This window comes from Aethalodelphis obliquidens, unplaced genomic scaffold (genome assembly GCF_003676395.1).
Source record: "Aethalodelphis obliquidens isolate GAN/ISIS:26980383/991018 unplaced genomic scaffold, ASM367639v1 scaffold32, whole genome shotgun sequence".
Lineage (NCBI taxonomy): Eukaryota > Metazoa > Chordata > Mammalia > Artiodactyla > Delphinidae > Aethalodelphis > Aethalodelphis obliquidens.
The window spans coordinates 11715669-11734366 of NW_020837976.1; the positions used below are offsets into that span (position 1 = coordinate 11715669).

Below are 18698 nucleotides of genomic sequence, written 5' to 3' on the forward strand. Positions count from 1 at the left end.
TACATGGATAGCTGAGCAGTTCCCTGGAAAGGAAATTTTCCTCACACTTATGGAGACATTTGAAGCTTGACAGCTTCATTGGACTTCTCAAACTTGCTTCACAGGCAAAAATAAATGATAGAAAAATGCAATTGAATAAAATAATGTGGCCTTCTGAGTTCTGCATCTAAAATAGTATTCAGATTCTTGCATACTATGAATGTATTATGGCCTTAAGATTTGAAATTTATGAAGCATTCTGATTTTCATTACTCAGAACATTACTCTGAAATCTAAAGGGAGCTAAATTCTTTGTATGTATTGGTCTGTTTTCCTTCTTTTTAAAGAGAAATTCTGTTTCTAGTGAACTATGAAAAAAATCACTGAAGAAAGAAAGAAAGAGAGAGAGAGATAGAGGGAGGGAGGGAGGAAGAAAGGAAGAAAGGAAGGAGGGAAGGAAGGAAGGAAGAAGGGAAGGAGGGAAGGAAGGAAAGGAAATCTAAACTGAAATTGAAATTTTCCAGGCCTGTTTCTTTTATAAAATAAACCTATTGAACTAAGTGGTCTGTGAGGTTCTTGGAAGCGCTAATGGTTTTTGAGTCCAGTATGTCCTACAGTAAACATGATAATTTAAAAATCTGAAAAAGAGGCTTTTTTGAAAAGTTATGTATGTACTAGCAATCCCCAAGTATAGCTACTCTGTATATACGCCAACATATGCAGTTCAAACACGCCACTGCTTCTGAGACTCTATTTTCCAAACGCCCGAATCGAAGGCTATGATCTTTCTCTAAACTTCTCAGGTCCCCCCACCAGAAAGAAATCATGTAGCAAAAAAAGAATGAATAGGAGAGATTGGCATATAGTAGAAAGCTTTACTTTAATTGCCATTTATTGATGGAAATTATAATGCCTATGAGATTCAGATAAACTTTCACTTACATCTACCTATTTTATAACTTAAGTTCACAGTTGCAAGTATGACCTCGTTTTATACTTTTGCTCTTTGCCCTCTTTCAAGAACTCAGAACCCTGACTTCTGTTAAATCTCACTTATATTTTCATAGAGGATTTGGGAATAGGAGGCTAGTCTCAAACTTCAGAGATGCAAAAAAGTGAAGGTTACTACTGGGCTCTGGGAGTTCCCTGAGGGTCCTTGAATATCAGACCCAGAATGCATTATTATGTTTTCTTAAATAACAGAACTAGCACCAAAACCAAGAAAAATAAGAACACAGAATGTTACCAGAGAAGTGATTTAATGAGAAGTTTGATCTTAATGTAGGAATCTCACTGGACTTTCATCTTAATTGTTTCACTGAAAAGGCTATTTTGATCTTGCTTGTGTTCAAGGCAAAACATTAAAGGGAGCTTAAAAATAAATGTGACTTGGTTTTTGACCTATGTAAGTATCACTTTGCTCTTGATGAATGAGTGCAGGTAAGAGCTCTTAGAAAATAGCTTTGTATAAACTCTGAAAACAGTGAGAGGTAGTTTTCCTTATATTCTTTTAACAGGATGTAAATAAGGACAAATACAGACTGTCCAGTAGACATTGAGAAGGCATTGGATTGTTGAAGCAAGAAAGAAGTAACATTGTTGACCAGGCAAAGAACACTGATAGCATGGGAAAAATGGGGCTTCTTCCTGAGGATGAGAGATAATATGAGAGATTGATCCATTTCAGCAAAGTTAATAGGTAAAGATCAATTTTGCTGCCAAGCCTGTCAGAAAGTCAGGTTCCCCTCACCATTATGAGAAAGAGGTAAATTACCAATAAAGTGAGTTGACCTGCCTCAGGGAGTTTTCTCTAGGACAGACTTTACAAGATCACTTATTCCATCACCTGCTCTGCGGTATCTGCGTCTGTAGCTAAAGCTGATGTCAGCACCACACAATTCTTAGTAAAGATTAATATTAATAACTAAATCCATCTTTAAAGGTTATGATCCGAAGAGTTATGGCATGAAATGAAGATGCATTGAGATTTTAGGAATATTTCCACTACAAATGAAAGTAAAATCATTTGTAAGGCTAACCCACAGCTATCTAGAAAACCTAGCTCTGCAGAAACCATGCTTTCCCAAAGTGCTAAGTAACTGAAGAACAACGTGTATTACTTGAGGCCACTGGGCTTGTGGTATTTACCACCTGAGTCATGTTAAACATCATAAATCTCTTTAGGAAGCATAGCCCAATTTGTCAAGCTATCATATTATCTAATTTCATAATAAACTTGTGACTGTGGCTAAATTTCCCCAATACACATAAAATTATTGTTTCAGAGTAACTAGTGGGTTTTAAACTGGCTAGATTAAAAAGACAGGACAAGGAATGGACAGATCATGAGAAATAAATTATAAAAATGAATATATTTGGCATAAAACAAATAAGTCAGACTCTTTGTCTGCTAAGCCTAAAATAACTGGTTTTAAAAGAAAGTAACAAAAATGCAGTCTTCATGGAGAACCCAGTAAACCATATGTTCCCTTGACTTTGGCACTAAAAAGTGTATTAACATATTATGATGAATTTCTCTCTCTGAATTCAAACCACCTACTCATATCCTGACGTTGATCCACTTGAAATTAATAACATCCTAAGCCAAAGATTCACCTAAAATTAAAGAAAGAATCATCTCTATACAAATGTGGGAGAATTCTCAATGAAGCGAGAAAACCAAATAGTAAAGCAAAATGAGTAACAGAAAGACAAAAAATAAAATCAGAAAGACACAGACTTACTAGAGAATGGACTTGAGGCTATGGGGAGGGGGAAGTGTAAACGGTGACAAAGCGATAAAGAGGCATGGACATATATACACTACCAAACGTAAGGGAGATAGCTAGTGGGAAGCAGCCGCATAGCACAGGGAGATCAGCTCGGTGCTTTGTGACCGCCTGGAGGGGTGGGATAGGGAGGGTGGGAGGGAGGGAGACGCAAGCGGGAAGAGATATGGGAACATATGTATATATATAACTGATTCATTTTGTTGTGAAGCTGAAACTAACATACCATTGTAAAGCAATTATACTCCAATAAAGATGTTAAAAAAAAAAAAAAAAAAAAAGAAATTGAAGCTGTTCCCAGTTTCCCCCCCTTCAAAACCCCATAGATGTATCCAAAAGAAAGTTTCTTAGATTCAGATTCTCCATCCATAGAAAAGGGAAACCATGTGATCTACATGCTTCATAGTACTATTGAGAGACCAAGAGAATCATGCACTGTCCATCACTACTCAGATATACATTGACATATCATTACATAAGGAAAATATATACACTAAGGAAAAATTTTATACAGAAGTAACCTTACTCTCAATTTAAGAAAAAAAAAGATAAAAAGTCACTGTTTGAGGAAAACCATATGTCAGTTTTTTGAGAGATCATAAAAAGAGAAAAAGATGAAAAATATTTACAATAGAAAGAATAATAATCTATATATACAGTTATATAAGTTGAAACTATAGGAGAAAATTAAACTTTGATTCCTCATTAGCTGAGCTAACACTGCAGCATGGAAGAGTAGGTATTCCGAAATCACTCATTTGTAACTTCAAAATACCTTATAGCAGATTAATCTTCATAATTACTTTTTGGCATTAGCTCAAATTTAACTACTGTTACAATTAAATAGCAAATCTAAAATGTAGGTGGTAGAGAAAGGAATTCTTGCTGAATTGGGACCTCACCTTTGCCCCACTACATCTACGTTTTGTTGTCCCTAGGGTTCTGAAGCTTCCTAAAAATTGGAGATGTCACTCTCCTTCCCACTTATCTCTGGCATGTACTTAAAGTCCAAATAACTTAACAGAGCATATAAAATGCCCACAATCTAATTTAAACCCTCATGTCCAATCCCCTCTCCTTTTATTTCTTCTCAAGATTCTCAAGTTTCACTCACAGAGATGACTGTTTTTGATACTCAGGAAACTTTCATGTTTCAAAAGGCTCCATGTGTCTGGACTATCATCTGCTAGCTCTCATAATCTCCTTCATTTCTCATGGTCTGGCTCAAATAGTGCCTCCTCTGGGAAGCCCTCCTGGGTTTCCCAGGCAGAATTAGAAGAACTCTCCTCTGGCTTTCACAACAATCTGATCACACCCTTATAATTTCATTTACCATACTAATTTCACTTGTCTTTAACAGAATGTGAGTTTCTAGAGGAAAGATGTTATGTTTCATCCCTCTGCAAAGAAAGAATAAAAACACCTGCTCAGTAGCAAGTGATTTTAAGTAAATCTAGTATCTGGTAAATCCTCAGTAAAGGTTCTCAATCCTTGTTTTGTAGCCTCTGTACCAAGCAAAATATCTTCCATATAATGATTATTTGCTAAATAAACTACTTTAGGACTACTTAGAGCTAATTTTCTCCTGTTAACCATATCCCTTGCTGATACAGATACATGAAATATTTAAGGAACTCCCTGGAGCAGTTCAAACACATTGGAAAAATAAGAATTTTAAACTTTTGCCATTAAAAAGTTATCTTGCAAGACCTCAATTTGGAAATAATACATATTTGAAGTCCAGCCACATTATTAAGTTAATGCTGAAAGAATACAGATTTGTAAGGCAATTATCTTGCTCACAAAATACTAACAGAATACAGGTCAAATATTCTTCCCTACAGAGCAAAGAAATATTCCAGTAAAACTTTGGTACGCGGACCTCTCACCGTTGTGGCCTCTCCCGTTGTGGAGCACAGGCTCCGAACGCGCAGGCTCAGCGGCCATGGCTCACGGGCCCAGCCGCTCCACGGCATGTGGGATCTTCCCGGACCGGGGCACGAACCCGTGTCCCCTGCATCGGCAGGCGGATTCTCAACCACTGCGCCACCAGGGAAGCCCTCCATTAAAACTATTTAACTGTGTTTCTCAAATATTATATAATGTGCACAATGAACTAAAAATTTTAAATTAGAATAGTAAATATTTATTGTAGTTATCCATAAGTGATATTTTATGTATCTGTAAAACATTTTGATATATATATTTACTTTTCCTTAGTTTTTATGTTTATAAAGTTTCTATGTTTACAAAAATATAATGGAAATATATAATATTTCCCTATTTTTATTATTTAAAAATGTGATTATAACCATTCTGAGAGTCTGTTCTGGTATTATATAGGTATGATGGTTGGTTTGCAGTAGTGAGAATGTATTCAAGTCTCTCTGGATTGCTTTACTAATTTGTCCACCCCTCGGTGCACATGAATTTAAGGTCATGGTTCAATATCCACTTGTTAGCTATTTCCCAGATGGAAAAAACCTCTCTTCCTGTGGAATATGATTACTTACTAACACTGCCAGGCATTTTAGAGACCAAGTGAATGAATAGATGGTTCAGTGTACACCTGGTCACACCCTTCCAATGGTGAGCGTGCGAACAGCATATTTATGAATGATTGAAACTGATGAAAACATGCATTTTTGAAGATTATTGAGCCTTGTCTTTTTGTGGCATTATATTTGTAGCAAACTGTTGGATGTTGTGGTGTCCCTATTGTAAATGTTAAACATGGTAATTTAATTGATGGTGACTTCCAAATTGGAAAAGGATGTAACTGTAATCTCAGGAGATATTGAAAATAGCTGAACGATGAATACAAAATGGAATTATACTTTAGAAATACAACTGGAATTAGTAATCATATGTGGCTTAGTTTTTTGACGGGGGCAGAATTGCTATAGCCATTGACACTTAATTGCTTCCTTCTTGCAAAGAAATAAAATTAAACCAAAGGGCCTGGTTAAGTTATTTTTATCTTATAGCATCCAATTTTTACTTTTAGGTTCTGGTGAATTTAAAAACAAAAAAGTAAACAGAAGGTAGAAAAAAGGATGGAGAATTCATTTGACATAATGGGTGCAAATCTATGGAAAGTTGTGGGTTTTGAACCTCAAGCCCAGTCTCTTCAAAATCGGAGGAGCTGAGTTATGAATTCATTATCAAGGAATAGATCTGAGAATGTATTATTCTCATTCCTGTATTCAAATCCTAGACTAGTTGTCCATAGCAGTGCTTCTCAGAAACAGCATTACCACTTCTAGGGGACATCTGGAAAATATATAGCAGGTGAAATAGGCATGAAGTGGGAGGACCAGCTTACAGAAAGCTCAGACATTCTCCAGGCAGTACCAATCAACTAAGAACTGTCCCTGTTCCCATGTGAATTTTAAAAAGTCATGCTGGATATTTTTGTAGGTGAAAGCCTGAATAGAGTTTCCTGAGCCTAAAGTTTAATTTCATTTTAGGTATAAAAACAAAGTTTTTGTGCCTGTTTTAAAATATATGTTGAATTGTCTCAGGAATACACTACCTTGTAAATTGAGGGACTATTGTGCTGTTTTGTTTGGAACTGTACCACTAGTTTTTCACCGTTTGTAAAGTTCATGTCACTGAATTCTGTGAGCCACAATACACCGGTATCAGAGGACAGTTGTAGCTGTGGCTTCTTCATTGATTTGAGGGACAGGCAGAAGCAGCTGATGACTTTATTGTATCTTCTAGTGATGTGGAATCCCCATATTTCCACACCAAAATACATGTTATTTGATTATATGTTACTTTTAAAATAAATAATGTATTATTTATATTAAAATCAAGACATTATCCATACATATTTCAATTGTGAGCATAATTTATATTAACTATAAATTGCATTTCAGGATCTAAAAGTGGGGCATTTCGAGGTGTTTCCTGTAAAACAGACATGCTATATTTGAAAGATTTAGGAACCACTGGTTAAGAATCAAAGATTCTTAGAAGTTAAAAAAAGCTTTTAATAGGCATATGTTTATAAAACAAGCAGAAACGCTTATTTTTATAGGAATAAGGTAGAAATTAAGAGCATGGACCTTATATATATCAAGAGCTTAAAAAGCCTTGCTGGTTTTTGACCCAGGTCTCATAATTTATTCTAAAAAAATAACTGGCAAGGTATCCTTTTCACAGGCAAATTATGGTAGGAAAAACAAAATCAACATTTAATAGTTTGGAAAATACTACATGATGGAGTATTAAGGGGCTCCTAAAAGTAATTGATAAACTTACATAGTGATACCATAAATATTCACAACATTAAGCTAAATGGAAGGGTACAATGTGATACTATTTTGCTTTTTAAAACAGGACGTTTTGCATAGATAGAGTAGTAGAAAGAATTATATTATAAAACTGAATAGTGGAATTACTAGTCAATTATAGTTCTTCTCTATACATTAGTCTATTTCCTAAATTATCAAAAATAAGCCTGCATGTCTGAAAGTATTTTTTTTTAAATGTTACTATAAGCATGATTTTGAAAAGCACAAGGATTGGATCCAAGTGGGGATCCATCCTGAGCAGCTCTGCGCTAAGAGCTCTGAGCCTCAATGTCTCCACTTCATGAAAAGTGATGACAGTTACATAAAATAGGCTTGCAACCCACCTCAAACAGTGCTTCATCCATACACGTTCCTGCTGTTCTGTTGTTATTAATATTATTACTAATGAAGAAAATAAGGCCTATTACAGTTAGATGACTTGTGAAGTATATTCTATTTCAATTGTTTAAAATTACATGTGTTACAGAGGAATTACAATATATTCAAGGAACTACTCTAAGTGGTACTTTGTTTCTCTTATATTTTTTCTCCTTTGGATGAGAGGGCCGTGCTGAAACACATGTTAGAACACTCAAAGATAGAGTTTTCTTTCTCCAAAATATTGTATATAAGAAAGACAAATGCTAGAAGTAGAATGAAAGCCAAGGATGACTGAGAGTAGGGGTATGGAAGTGTGGGCTGGAAGGCCACAGAAATAGGTTTCAAACCCTATCTCAGTTACTATCATAATGTTTACATTTAAGCATAAAATCCTACTGAAAAATATTTCTTTCAATTATGCATTTGTGAAATTTTATAAACGTTACCAAAAGTACATGCAAATACAGAAGGAAACATGAAAGGAGAGCTGCCTGACTCAAAAACAGCTTGACCGTGGTGTTTTCGGTAGTCTTCAAATACATCCATGACAAAATGAAATGCCTGTATTAAAACTGCCATTGGGTTTATGTGGCTATATTTTCAACCTTGATACCTACCATTATGTTTCTTTTAATAACATGCCCACTCATTAGCAACCTAACAGAACAAAGGAAAAATCAGGAAGAGGTACAGGTCACAGTGAATTCACCAGTACTATAGAAAACAGAGTAGCAGGAACTGTGGGCTTACTAAATATTTTTTGGTCTTGGGCCGATGGTTTTCTGTTGGTTTACTAATAGCGATTTTCTTCTTTAACTCAGCGATGCATCAGTTTTCAGTATTTTTTCCCCTGCTTTCTCACCTTTTATTATGTCACAAGCAACTAACATGCCAATTCCCCTATGGTGTTCTTTTCAGTAGAGTCAAAGGTGTCATATCACAGCCTACCATTGATTTTCCATCTGTCCCAGTCACCGCAAAAACTGCCACCCAGCACACTCGTGCTGCATTGTTCTTCATGAGGGCTGGATCTGCCGAGGAAGCCCTTGACCATTGGTTTTACGTGATCCCTTCTATAAAACTAAAAGCTAATTTAACTGAAAGAACTTAAATAGAGAAAAGGAGCCAAAGGAACCCTCACATTAATCAGGAATTTCAACAAGCCTTGGAATAGAATATACGTCATTCCTCAAAAAGAGCAAGTACAAAGCGATGGGGGATAAATGACCAGCAAGTGGATGTTTCTAATCTTTCTCACTTTCTGCCTCTGTCTCTCTGGTGAGATGAACTTAGCCAAAATCATTGAGATAGATTGGTTTTTAAGTAAATAGTAGTGAAATAATATCTAAATAACAAAGATAAAGACAATTTGAGCTATGTCATAGCAATATAAATGTGAAGTCTGACTCTGCCCATCTTTTTGAATTGCCAAAATGAAAAAGGATTTTCTGGGTAACATAAAAATCCCAGATTTTCATGTTAAAAGAAAAGAAATGCTGGGACTTCCCTGGTGTTACAGTGGTTGAGAATCCACCTTCAAATGCAGGGGACACGGGTTCAAGCCCTGGTCCTGGAAGATCCCACATGCCGTGGAGCAACTCAGCCCATGTGCCACAACTAATGAGCCTGCGCTCTAGAGCCCGTGAGCCACAACTACTGAAGCCCGTGAGCCACAACTATGGAAGCTCGTATACCTAGATCCCATGCTCCCCAATAATGAGAAGCCCGTGCACCGCAACAAAGAGTAGCCCCCGTTCTCTGCAACTAGAGAAAGCCCATGAGCAGCAACAAAGACCCAAAGCAGCCAAAAATAAATAAATGTATTAAAAAAAGAAAAGAAAAGAAATGCTGAGTATATTCTATAATTCATTGGGGATTGACCTCAGCCCTGAGTCATCTGATTCCTAACGAGGCAGTAGGCTCCTGCCCTTGCCTACTTGCTTCAGGGCTGAGGCTGCCTCCTCTAGACCCTGGGGCAAGGTGGACATATGAAATAAAGTATTTAACACATCCATAGTACCTTTCATGTTCATAGCTTTATAAAGCCCAATTAATTTATCAAGTTTCATAAACTCTGAAGGACACATATAATTACAGCCCTACATATGGCTAACCAGGGGCAGCAAGTAGTCATGTGTGCAGCTGAACAGAATTTAGATTTTAACTGTCTCATTTCTGAACTTTCATGCACCAACAGAAAGGCAGGGACACAATGAAGAATCTTTGAGTCACTGGAAAATTCTAAGAATTGTGAGTTGGGTTAAGAATGTGCCTAGAAAAGGATGATACCATTGCCAACACCAAAAAGAACTCTGGTTGTCTCTACTTAGGCAAAGAGTGTTTAGATCCAGTTAGGGGAGTTCCTGCTCCCACATCTCCATGCCTTGATGAAAGTGTAAAATCCAATTGGTAGAAGCCTTTGTGCTGCATGCCAAGTGAAGTCTATATAATTCACAGTAAGAAGAAATAACTATACATTTGTATCCTCCATTTTACAGATTAGGTCAACAGTGGTTAAGTGATGAGACCAAATATTGTGGACGACCAGCTTCGGGGAACTTGTAGAAGGAGACAGTAGGCAGTACATAACATGAATCAGTCATTTAATTTTCATGACAACTGCACATATGATTGACTCTATGATTCAGGGATATTCTAGAGTGTAGATTGGATGAGCTATGTAGCGAACTGACAACCAGGAGATTCCTTTCAATCCTGGAATTCTACTATTCTGATTTCTAGAATAATGATCTTTTCTCAAGTGGACTTAGTCTGAATTCAAAACTCCTAAATCTGAGATAGTACTGTTAATGCTTCTTTATAGTCTTACTGATACCAATGCAATGACAGAAAAGCTAGAACATCAATTAAAATAACTCTTTCTAGGCTGAATTTTCTTGATGCTTACCACATGCCAGGCAAATTGCTAAGTACCTAACATAAATCTATCATTCAGGGTTCTCACACACCCCTATAAGATCAGTACTGTTATTATTGTTATTTTACATATGAGAACACTAGGCACAGAGAATTGGAATAATTTCCTGAAGGTCACACAGTTAGTAAGGGTAGAGCTGAGAATCAAAATCAGTTGTATTTAACTCCAGAATATGCAGTCTTAATCACTATGCTAAATATGGTATTATATATTGGCCTGTAACTTATTTTAAGCAAGATAAATTTTAGAGATATAATAATGACAAAAGTCTCAGGCTTCCCTGGTGGCACAGTGGTTAAGAACCCTCCTGCCAATGCAGGGGACACAGGTTCGATCCCTGGTCCGGGAAGATCCCACACGCCGCGGAGCAACTAAGCCCATGCCACAATTCTGAAGCCCAGGCACCTAGAGCCCATGCTCCGCAACAAGAGAAGCCACCGCAATGAGAAGTCCGCACACCGCAAGAGTACATCTACATCACATGGATATACAGCCTTAGAAAAGAGATGCAGAAAGATGATACTTAATGGTTATATGGTAAATGATTTGTTAATGTGAAGGTAAGCCCAGGACATAGATGTTCCTTCTTTTATACCCCCATTTTATGGCTTTCTGGGCTTCAAGATTATGTTGTGTTTTCCCCATACCTAGCATAATCTATTGATATTTGGCAATGGACCAGAGGAAATGAGAGGTTCATTTTCATTCAAAAAGACCATAATCAGGTCACTATTATAAACAATCAGGTAAACTTACAAAACTACTGTAAATGATCATTTAGAGCCTCTTATTTAGATAAGTCATTAGCCTTCACATTGGATACTAAACAGAATTTTAACTCATTAATTTTACAATTGTCCATTTTTCATCACAGGAAATTTTTGTCATTGCATCTCTACTGATCTCATGGACACGCCTTTTTCAAGTTTAAATTCATATCACAAAGACAGAAAAACGATATCTCTGTGGACTTTAAATCCATTCCAGAGATTCTGCTCTTCTCCATAAATCAGATTAACTTAACCATATTTGCTATAGCTGGTGGTCACCAGACCCCAAGACTCCTCAGTACCTGTTGTCTATCCAGACGCATCCTCTTGGCGGCATTTCTACTCTCACTCTCACAGGCTGAAGCCAAGATACTCTCTGCAACTGCTGAAGTAAGGTGGGAAGGAATAGGTCGAGACTAAAAAAAAAGAGAGAAAAAAACATGAAAAAATTATTAACAGTATCATTAACAGTCCAATGCTATACTCAGATCTCATAGGATGTGCAGGAGTATCCATGTATTTCAACTCAACGGATTTCAATAGAAAGAGGAAATGGAAATTGCAAAGATGAATAATGAAAGCTAGTTAGAGGTTAAAGCTAGAGTTGCTACAGATCCATCATCCATTCCCACAGCTCCTTTGTCACAAGTGTTTAGTCTAGGCCATTAAGCTGGAGTTTGAACAGGCAGTGGTAAAATTGCTGACTGGGTTTTGCAAGTAAAACAAGTCCTTTAATTCTCTTATAACATATGACAATGCACAACAAAACAAAACAAAAACAAGTGACAGGGCCGAAACAGTTGGAAAAACTGACAGACACTCAGACCATGTCAAACAATCTTAATATGAAATATTATGACTATTTACAGTCTGAGTTGTGACACAATTGATGTGATTAAAATTCTTATAAAAAACACCTTACTTTAGCTTAAAAACAAACTAAGACTTCAGTCCTAGAACAATTTTGCTATAACAAAAATTCAGTGTTCTAGATGTGAGATGTGCATGTGTGCCTACATGCTTTGTTTTATTTATAAAATATGTGTCAATAGTATTAGTGTAAGAGGTACATGTTGGATATCCATCTTCTGTGTAGCCCATGTAGAAACTCATTAACCCCCTGACTAAGCTCCTAATTAACTACAAATTGTTTGTGATTCTCCATATCATTTGTGATAATCAGAAAAGTTTTCCATTTTTTCCCATAATTACATGACAAATTATCTAACTGAAAGATGAAGTACTTAATGACACCAGACAGTTTTTTAAAAAATGATGAGAAGCAAATGATAGATAAGTAACATAAAAATTAAACGAGATGAGATAGCAAAATATGAAATGACAAAATAAGCATCTTTTAGCAACCTAGCATATTATAATGGTATGCCATCTTAGGGTTTTCAAAGCCTGAGTCCAAAATATGTATGGCTGCCATACATATTTCTTAGAGACCTCCCAACTATTAGCGATCTTTTAATTAATGTTTGTAAATGAATGTGAGCATGCCTTTATTGTACTTGATTCATTTTGCTAACTCTGGCATGTATGATGTGCATTAGCACACCGAACCATAGCATTTCTATCTCAAACAATATTCTAGAACAACTAAATTCAGACCACAGTGTTTTAATAGCTACTCTTCAGTAGAATTTGTTCAGTGCAGAAAGAGACCAAGCTTTGACTTTATTTGAACTAGGAAGCAATTTCTGCTGCTGCCTCACCTGACTCCCCCATGTTTCCACCTCCAAAGTAGCCTCTGTAGGCAAAAGGTAGGAAGGGTATAGGGTGCAGTCTCCACCTGCTAACCCTGTGAGATGATGGAAATGATAGGTAGACAACTTTGACAATAAAGCGTTAGGATATTTGGAATGTCGTTTTTGCAAAAGGAAGAAAAGAAAGAGGCCCTCTGAGGTAGCAGGAAGAATAGTTTTGAGAAGGAAATTACAAAGTCAGGACTGTGTGTTGGGAACAGAGAGGGTCAAATGAAGTAAACGTTAAAAAATATTTAAATTGTCATAAAGGTGTATATATCATTTCAAAATGCATATTGCTTCATTTCATTCTGTACTTCATTGAATATGGATAAGGTAGTCTAGCTCAGAACTGAAACTATACTAAGCTACAAAAATCAGTGTTTCATTAAAAGATGGCCATAACATGGCTCAAAATTATACTCTAAACCCCATGGGAATTGGCTACACAATGTTGTTCATCTCAACTGAATTATGTTTTGAGGCAACAGTGTTACAGGAAAAATGGGAATAAGAACATTCCATTATAAAAAAATCATTTATTTCATTGTAGCTAGCATTGTTCAAATAGAAGTGAGAGTTCACACCTTTATAAACTACATCTTTAGACACTTCATCTAGTTCTAGGGATTGAATTAACAGAAGCTAACTAAAATATCAGCAGTCTCTATTTTCCTGATCCAATCATTGCCAGGCACATGAAATTCAGAGACCTGTTTCTGTTCTTCATTCCTTTTATTTTTTCTCGTTACCTGGTACCTCTATTTAAAATTAGGAATATGTAAGGCTATGGCGCTTCCTTAAGCTGACTAAATTGTAGTAATAAACACATACATTCCTTAAACACCTAATAGTTTGTTGAACAGAGAGAATACAAGGTAAAATACCTCTTTAATTAAAATGATTTGGTAGCATTTCCTTTCAAATTCTTTTTAATATTTAAAAACAAAATGGGAAATGACTTTTACTAGAACAGTATAAGTTACTGTGTGTAATAATTTATATACTTTCCTTTTTGGAGAAAATGACACAGTTGGGTTTTTACCAAGTATATTTAATTGGTCTTCTCAGAAAATAGAATAATTTCCCAGCTGAGTGGAACTAGATATTTTTTAAGGTCACTGGATAACCTCATTATTTCAAGATTTTGGGAAAAAAGTCAACTTCAAGATAAAGCAATCATGTACTCTTTCCTATTAAGTGAAAAAAATCAGTAGAAGCAAAGATACGTGATTAAACATGGCCAGAAGTTAAACAATATAATTTTGAAAATAGAGTTGTTCTGAGTTTACTGTAGAATCATAATCCGATAACTGTAAATGGTCATATAAATCATTCAGTACAGTTTCTTCCTTAAAGTTTGAAGAAACTTTTTTGCCTAAGGACAAATTGAGCTAGAAATAGAAGCCAGGTTTCATGTCTCCCAATTCTCAACTCTTCCACTCTCCTAAATTCTGTTGTATACTTAGTACTTTTACAAAATTTATTATTAATAACATAAAATATTTTAGGAAAGATCCTTATATATAAAATGTTGGCTCAACCAAAAATAAGCAGACCAAAGTTATTCCTTTACATGTCTGTATTACAATTATACCTGATTCAAGCTCATTGGAGAGAACGGCAGAATGAATGAATAAAATCTATATTACAGTTTAATAGGTACATATGTGTTTTTCAAGGAATTTACAATATCCTAAATACATGATAAAATATGTACCTCCAAGGAGAAAATCAGTACTATTCATTCTAAATTAATCTTAAGATAAATATTAATAATACCTAACTCATATTGAGTGCTTAGATGTGGAAGCATTAATACAAAAATCTGTGATTCATTATCTAATTTCTTCCAAACAACCCTTGAGAAAAAGTACTTTTATCACCCATTTTAAAGAAACCCAAATTAAAGTCCTATATAACTTGCCCAAGATCACACAGCTATGATGTGGAAACACCTGAATTCATCTTTAAGTCTGATGATAAACTGGGACTAATAATCCCTAGTAAAGTTTATTGTCATTTTACAATGAAGGCCTCAGTGAGTTTAAAGAAAGCTGGAGCTCTTAAACACTACACATTCCTCCGGAGGAGTCCATGTACAGCTAACTCCATTATGCATTGAAATGAAGAATATATTAGGGTCTTCCTAAAATCCTTCTCTTAAAGTCATCAAAATCCTCCTAAAACAGCTTCCTATTAATTCTTTAAAACTCTTCTTCATTAATGGCATGATAAAATGGAACTTATCTAAATTCCATCACATGTTCTAAACTGATGCAATCTAAATTCACAAGATTTTCACGTTGGGGCAACCAGAAGTGCCAAGAAATTACGGTACATGACACATAATAAAGCTTAGTTTCATGCCCAGAACGAGAATCAGGAGCCAGGCAGCGAAGTTCTTTCTCTCCTGTGAGGCAATCCTGGTAAAAATCCCCTTGGTTCTAATACTGATGAGCCAGTAATAAATGCCGGTGCTCGTCAATACACACAGAGCTCAATTATGCTATGCCCGGTTATATGATACTAAATATGAAAGTCTTTGGCTTATTTTTCCTCCATGGTGTGGCTATTATCTATTTCACAACTCAAAAGTACTTAGACCAAGAGAGTGAGAAGGAAATTCATCAGTTTTGCTCCTTATAGAAGCAGTGCTATCACAGAGAAATTTAAAACTATTATTTATGAGTTCTCAGAACGATATTCATGGGGACTCCCCTTTCCTTCGTGACATTTACTGGTGGAAAGCTTATTCTAAAATCATCTCTTTAGTGTTTTCCTGTCAGTGTGTTAAGGGCTGTAGTCATGGGTTCCACCAGGGATAAATGCTGAAGATTCCTTTTTACACCAGTAAGAGTGGCCATAAAACACAAAAGCTTCCACTGTAATAACTTGAAATAATATTTCACCAAAATGCGAAGAGTTCAATAGATAATTTATGGAAAACAACACTGCTCCTTCCAGTTGAATACAGCTCAGTAAATCTACTATTTAGTATCTATCTTAGATATTTAAAAATAATTATTCAAAGATGTACACAATCACATATTCTACATGATCTATACCTAGATTGAGATTTGTTACCTATTTCTTTCCTGGATATGAGATAATGCTAACTAGCCTTCACTAATTATCTCTTCATAATTAACTGTCATACTCAACTGGGACAAGCTGATCTTTCCCCAGCACTGTTCTTATTGTAATAATTATCTATGCCCAAATCAACGGTGGTCGTTTCATTAAACAGATGGCTAAACAGTCACATGGGGTTTTGGAGTTTAAAAAGTCACATTTCAATTGGGGACTTAAGATATGATTGCTGTTGGCACAGTGTAAATGTGTCTTTCCTTATATAGGCATGTAAAACCTACTACCACACCAACAAACTATTCCATTTTTTGGTCTTAAAACTAAACAGTGTTAGAGTCCTCAACTTCTGCTGTACGCTTAGGATGCTGTACTTTTTTTTTTTTTTGCAATTATAAAAAGTAAAAAGAAATCAAGAATATAAGCTCTGTTCATGGGTTACTGTGGCGATGCTCTCGACTCCAGTGTTCAAGCACAGCTTAATCAAGTATTAGACAAGCCAGATTGGGAGCAACGGTGACATCAACCTGAGATTTTAAGTAGAATGAGCTCTTTTAAAATAATTAAAGCAAATAATTCGGTAGTCAGAATTTAGGTAAAGTTTTAAGTTAAGATGATTTCTGCTAAACTTGTTACTTTATAAAATACATAATTTGAAAATTCTGCAGCTTGGATGATATCCTGTCACCCCAAAATGGTATACCCATGCCTGAACACATAACTGTTACAGTGTAAAAAGATGCAGCTCCCAAGGGATCCCTTTTTCTGACCAGGTAGCTTCATTTACCAACATCAGTGGACTAAAGTAACAGTTTAGCAACTAAGTCAGACAGACCTGGATATTATTATGCAATCAGTTCCTTGCAATTTGCCTGACTACTTTTGCTATATAATCTCTCTGAGCCTCACTCATTCTGCCGAGTATCATTATTTATATTTTTATAAATGGCAAAACTGAGGTTCAGTCAATAAACTATGAATAGGAAAAATAATCTCTATATCAGGGGGCAGTTGTTAGAATTCCATGAAGTAAGGTACATAAAGTCACTGATATCTTTACTAGTTTATCCAACAAATATACTTAATGGGCACTTTCTGTATGTCAGGAACTGTGCCAAGTCCAAAAATACGGAGATAAACAAAATCAATACTGTCTCTGTTATCATAGCGTTTACTTTGCAAGTTAGTACAATGCCTAGTACATAGGGTATAATATACACGGAACAAAGAGTGTTTATTATAGACTCACAACCTTTTGTCAGCAATTCTAAGATCCTAATATTGCATGAGCTGAAATATTTCAAAAACTTAGGGTAAACTCAGTTGGCAGAAGAAACTGATATGAGAATATTTAGAAACTTTCTTTTTTCTGCTTTCTGTGAATATTCCTAGGTTTTGTGGCAGGAAGACTAATATATTTGTGCATGGGATGTTTTTCCAGACCCCAATGTGAGTGTTATGCAGGAAACAGAGTATGTACTTTATCAGGTCCTCCAAATCAGAAAAGTTCTGAATTCTGGACCATTGATGATCCAAGATCTTAGATAAGCATGGTGGATGCAGACTAAAATAGCAGCTCAACTGCCTTGACCCCATCCTAAAAGGTTTGGGTGGATGTGATAAGCAAAGTCCCTTACTGACCTAACTGGCCACGTGACTTAGTCCTGGCCAATCACGGGAGCCCATCCCTTTGTTCCCAGTGACTGATCCAAGAAATGGACATATGATCCAAATAGGGCCAATCCAAGTCCTTTCACGGAAATGGGGACCTGGAGCTGGAAGATTGCTCTTGGATTGGGAGTTTTAAGAAAAGAAGCTTAGAGCTGCTGATGGCAACACTTCCCAACAGGTAGCAAGACTGAGAGTTAAACCAATACACAGAGAAGCATTGGGAGAGTGGCAAATCCCTGACATTTGAGCCCAGCTATGTGAGAATCCTTGGACTTTCCAGTTTTCCTGAGAAAAATATCTTGACTAATTTAAGAGGAGTTTAAAAACAAAGATGATAATTAACCCCTATCTAGGCTGTGATTATAAGTATTTCATTATGAATTAACAGTCTATGCTTTGGCCTTAATTTTAGAACATTATTGACCTTTAATAATGATCTTTCACAAACACATGGGGAATTGTTAAGTTTTATAGTTGCTGTTAAAGCCCAATTTAGCTCATGTCATCTGACATATACATCTGATCAAGATGAGATAAACTAAATTTTCAACTAAAATGACATGTTTTCATTTTAACTGACAACTTATTCAAGTCTCCACTAGGAAACATCTTTTAATTCTGAAAATAAGTGATTACATTTACTTATGATTATTTTGGACCATGACATCTTTTCTTTTAATAGTTTACTTATGAAACGTAAAACTATATACAAATTCTATTCATACAATTAATATTCACACTAATTACCAAATAGATAAAAATATTTTAAAAATAGTGTTCCAAGAGAGTTAAAATTAAACGTTATATGACGCCTTCTTTGGGAAAAAAAACTCCCTAAGATTTAAAATACATTAGGCTAGATTTTCAGTTATCAGTAGCTTTTAAAATTGAAATGCCAATCGCAGGATACTGTGAAAGAGCACACAATAAACACTAGCTTATCTCCCCACTAATTTTACTACAAAGTAACACATTAGTATGAATGTCCACTCATTCACTCATCCTTCATTCAACAATTTTAATTCCAT

The 18698-nt window shown here is 35.7% G+C and overlaps 1 protein-coding gene across 12 annotated transcripts in view; it reads right to left on the reverse strand.

Annotated features, from left to right (window-relative positions):
• NOL4 (nucleolar protein 4) overlaps window positions 1–18698 on the reverse strand; it is a 394743-nt gene that overhangs the window by 81983 nt on the left and 294062 nt on the right. For 11 of the 12 annotated variants that reach the window (XM_027127705.1, XM_027127708.1, XM_027127703.1 and 8 more), the window contains one exon: window positions 11461–11574. The exons of the other annotated variant lie outside the window; for it this stretch is intronic. In XM_027127705.1, coding sequence (XP_026983506.1) covers window positions 11461–11574 — 114 coding nt within the window. The remainder of the gene's footprint in view (window positions 1–11460; window positions 11575–18698) is intronic. 12 annotated transcript variants of the gene reach the window in all.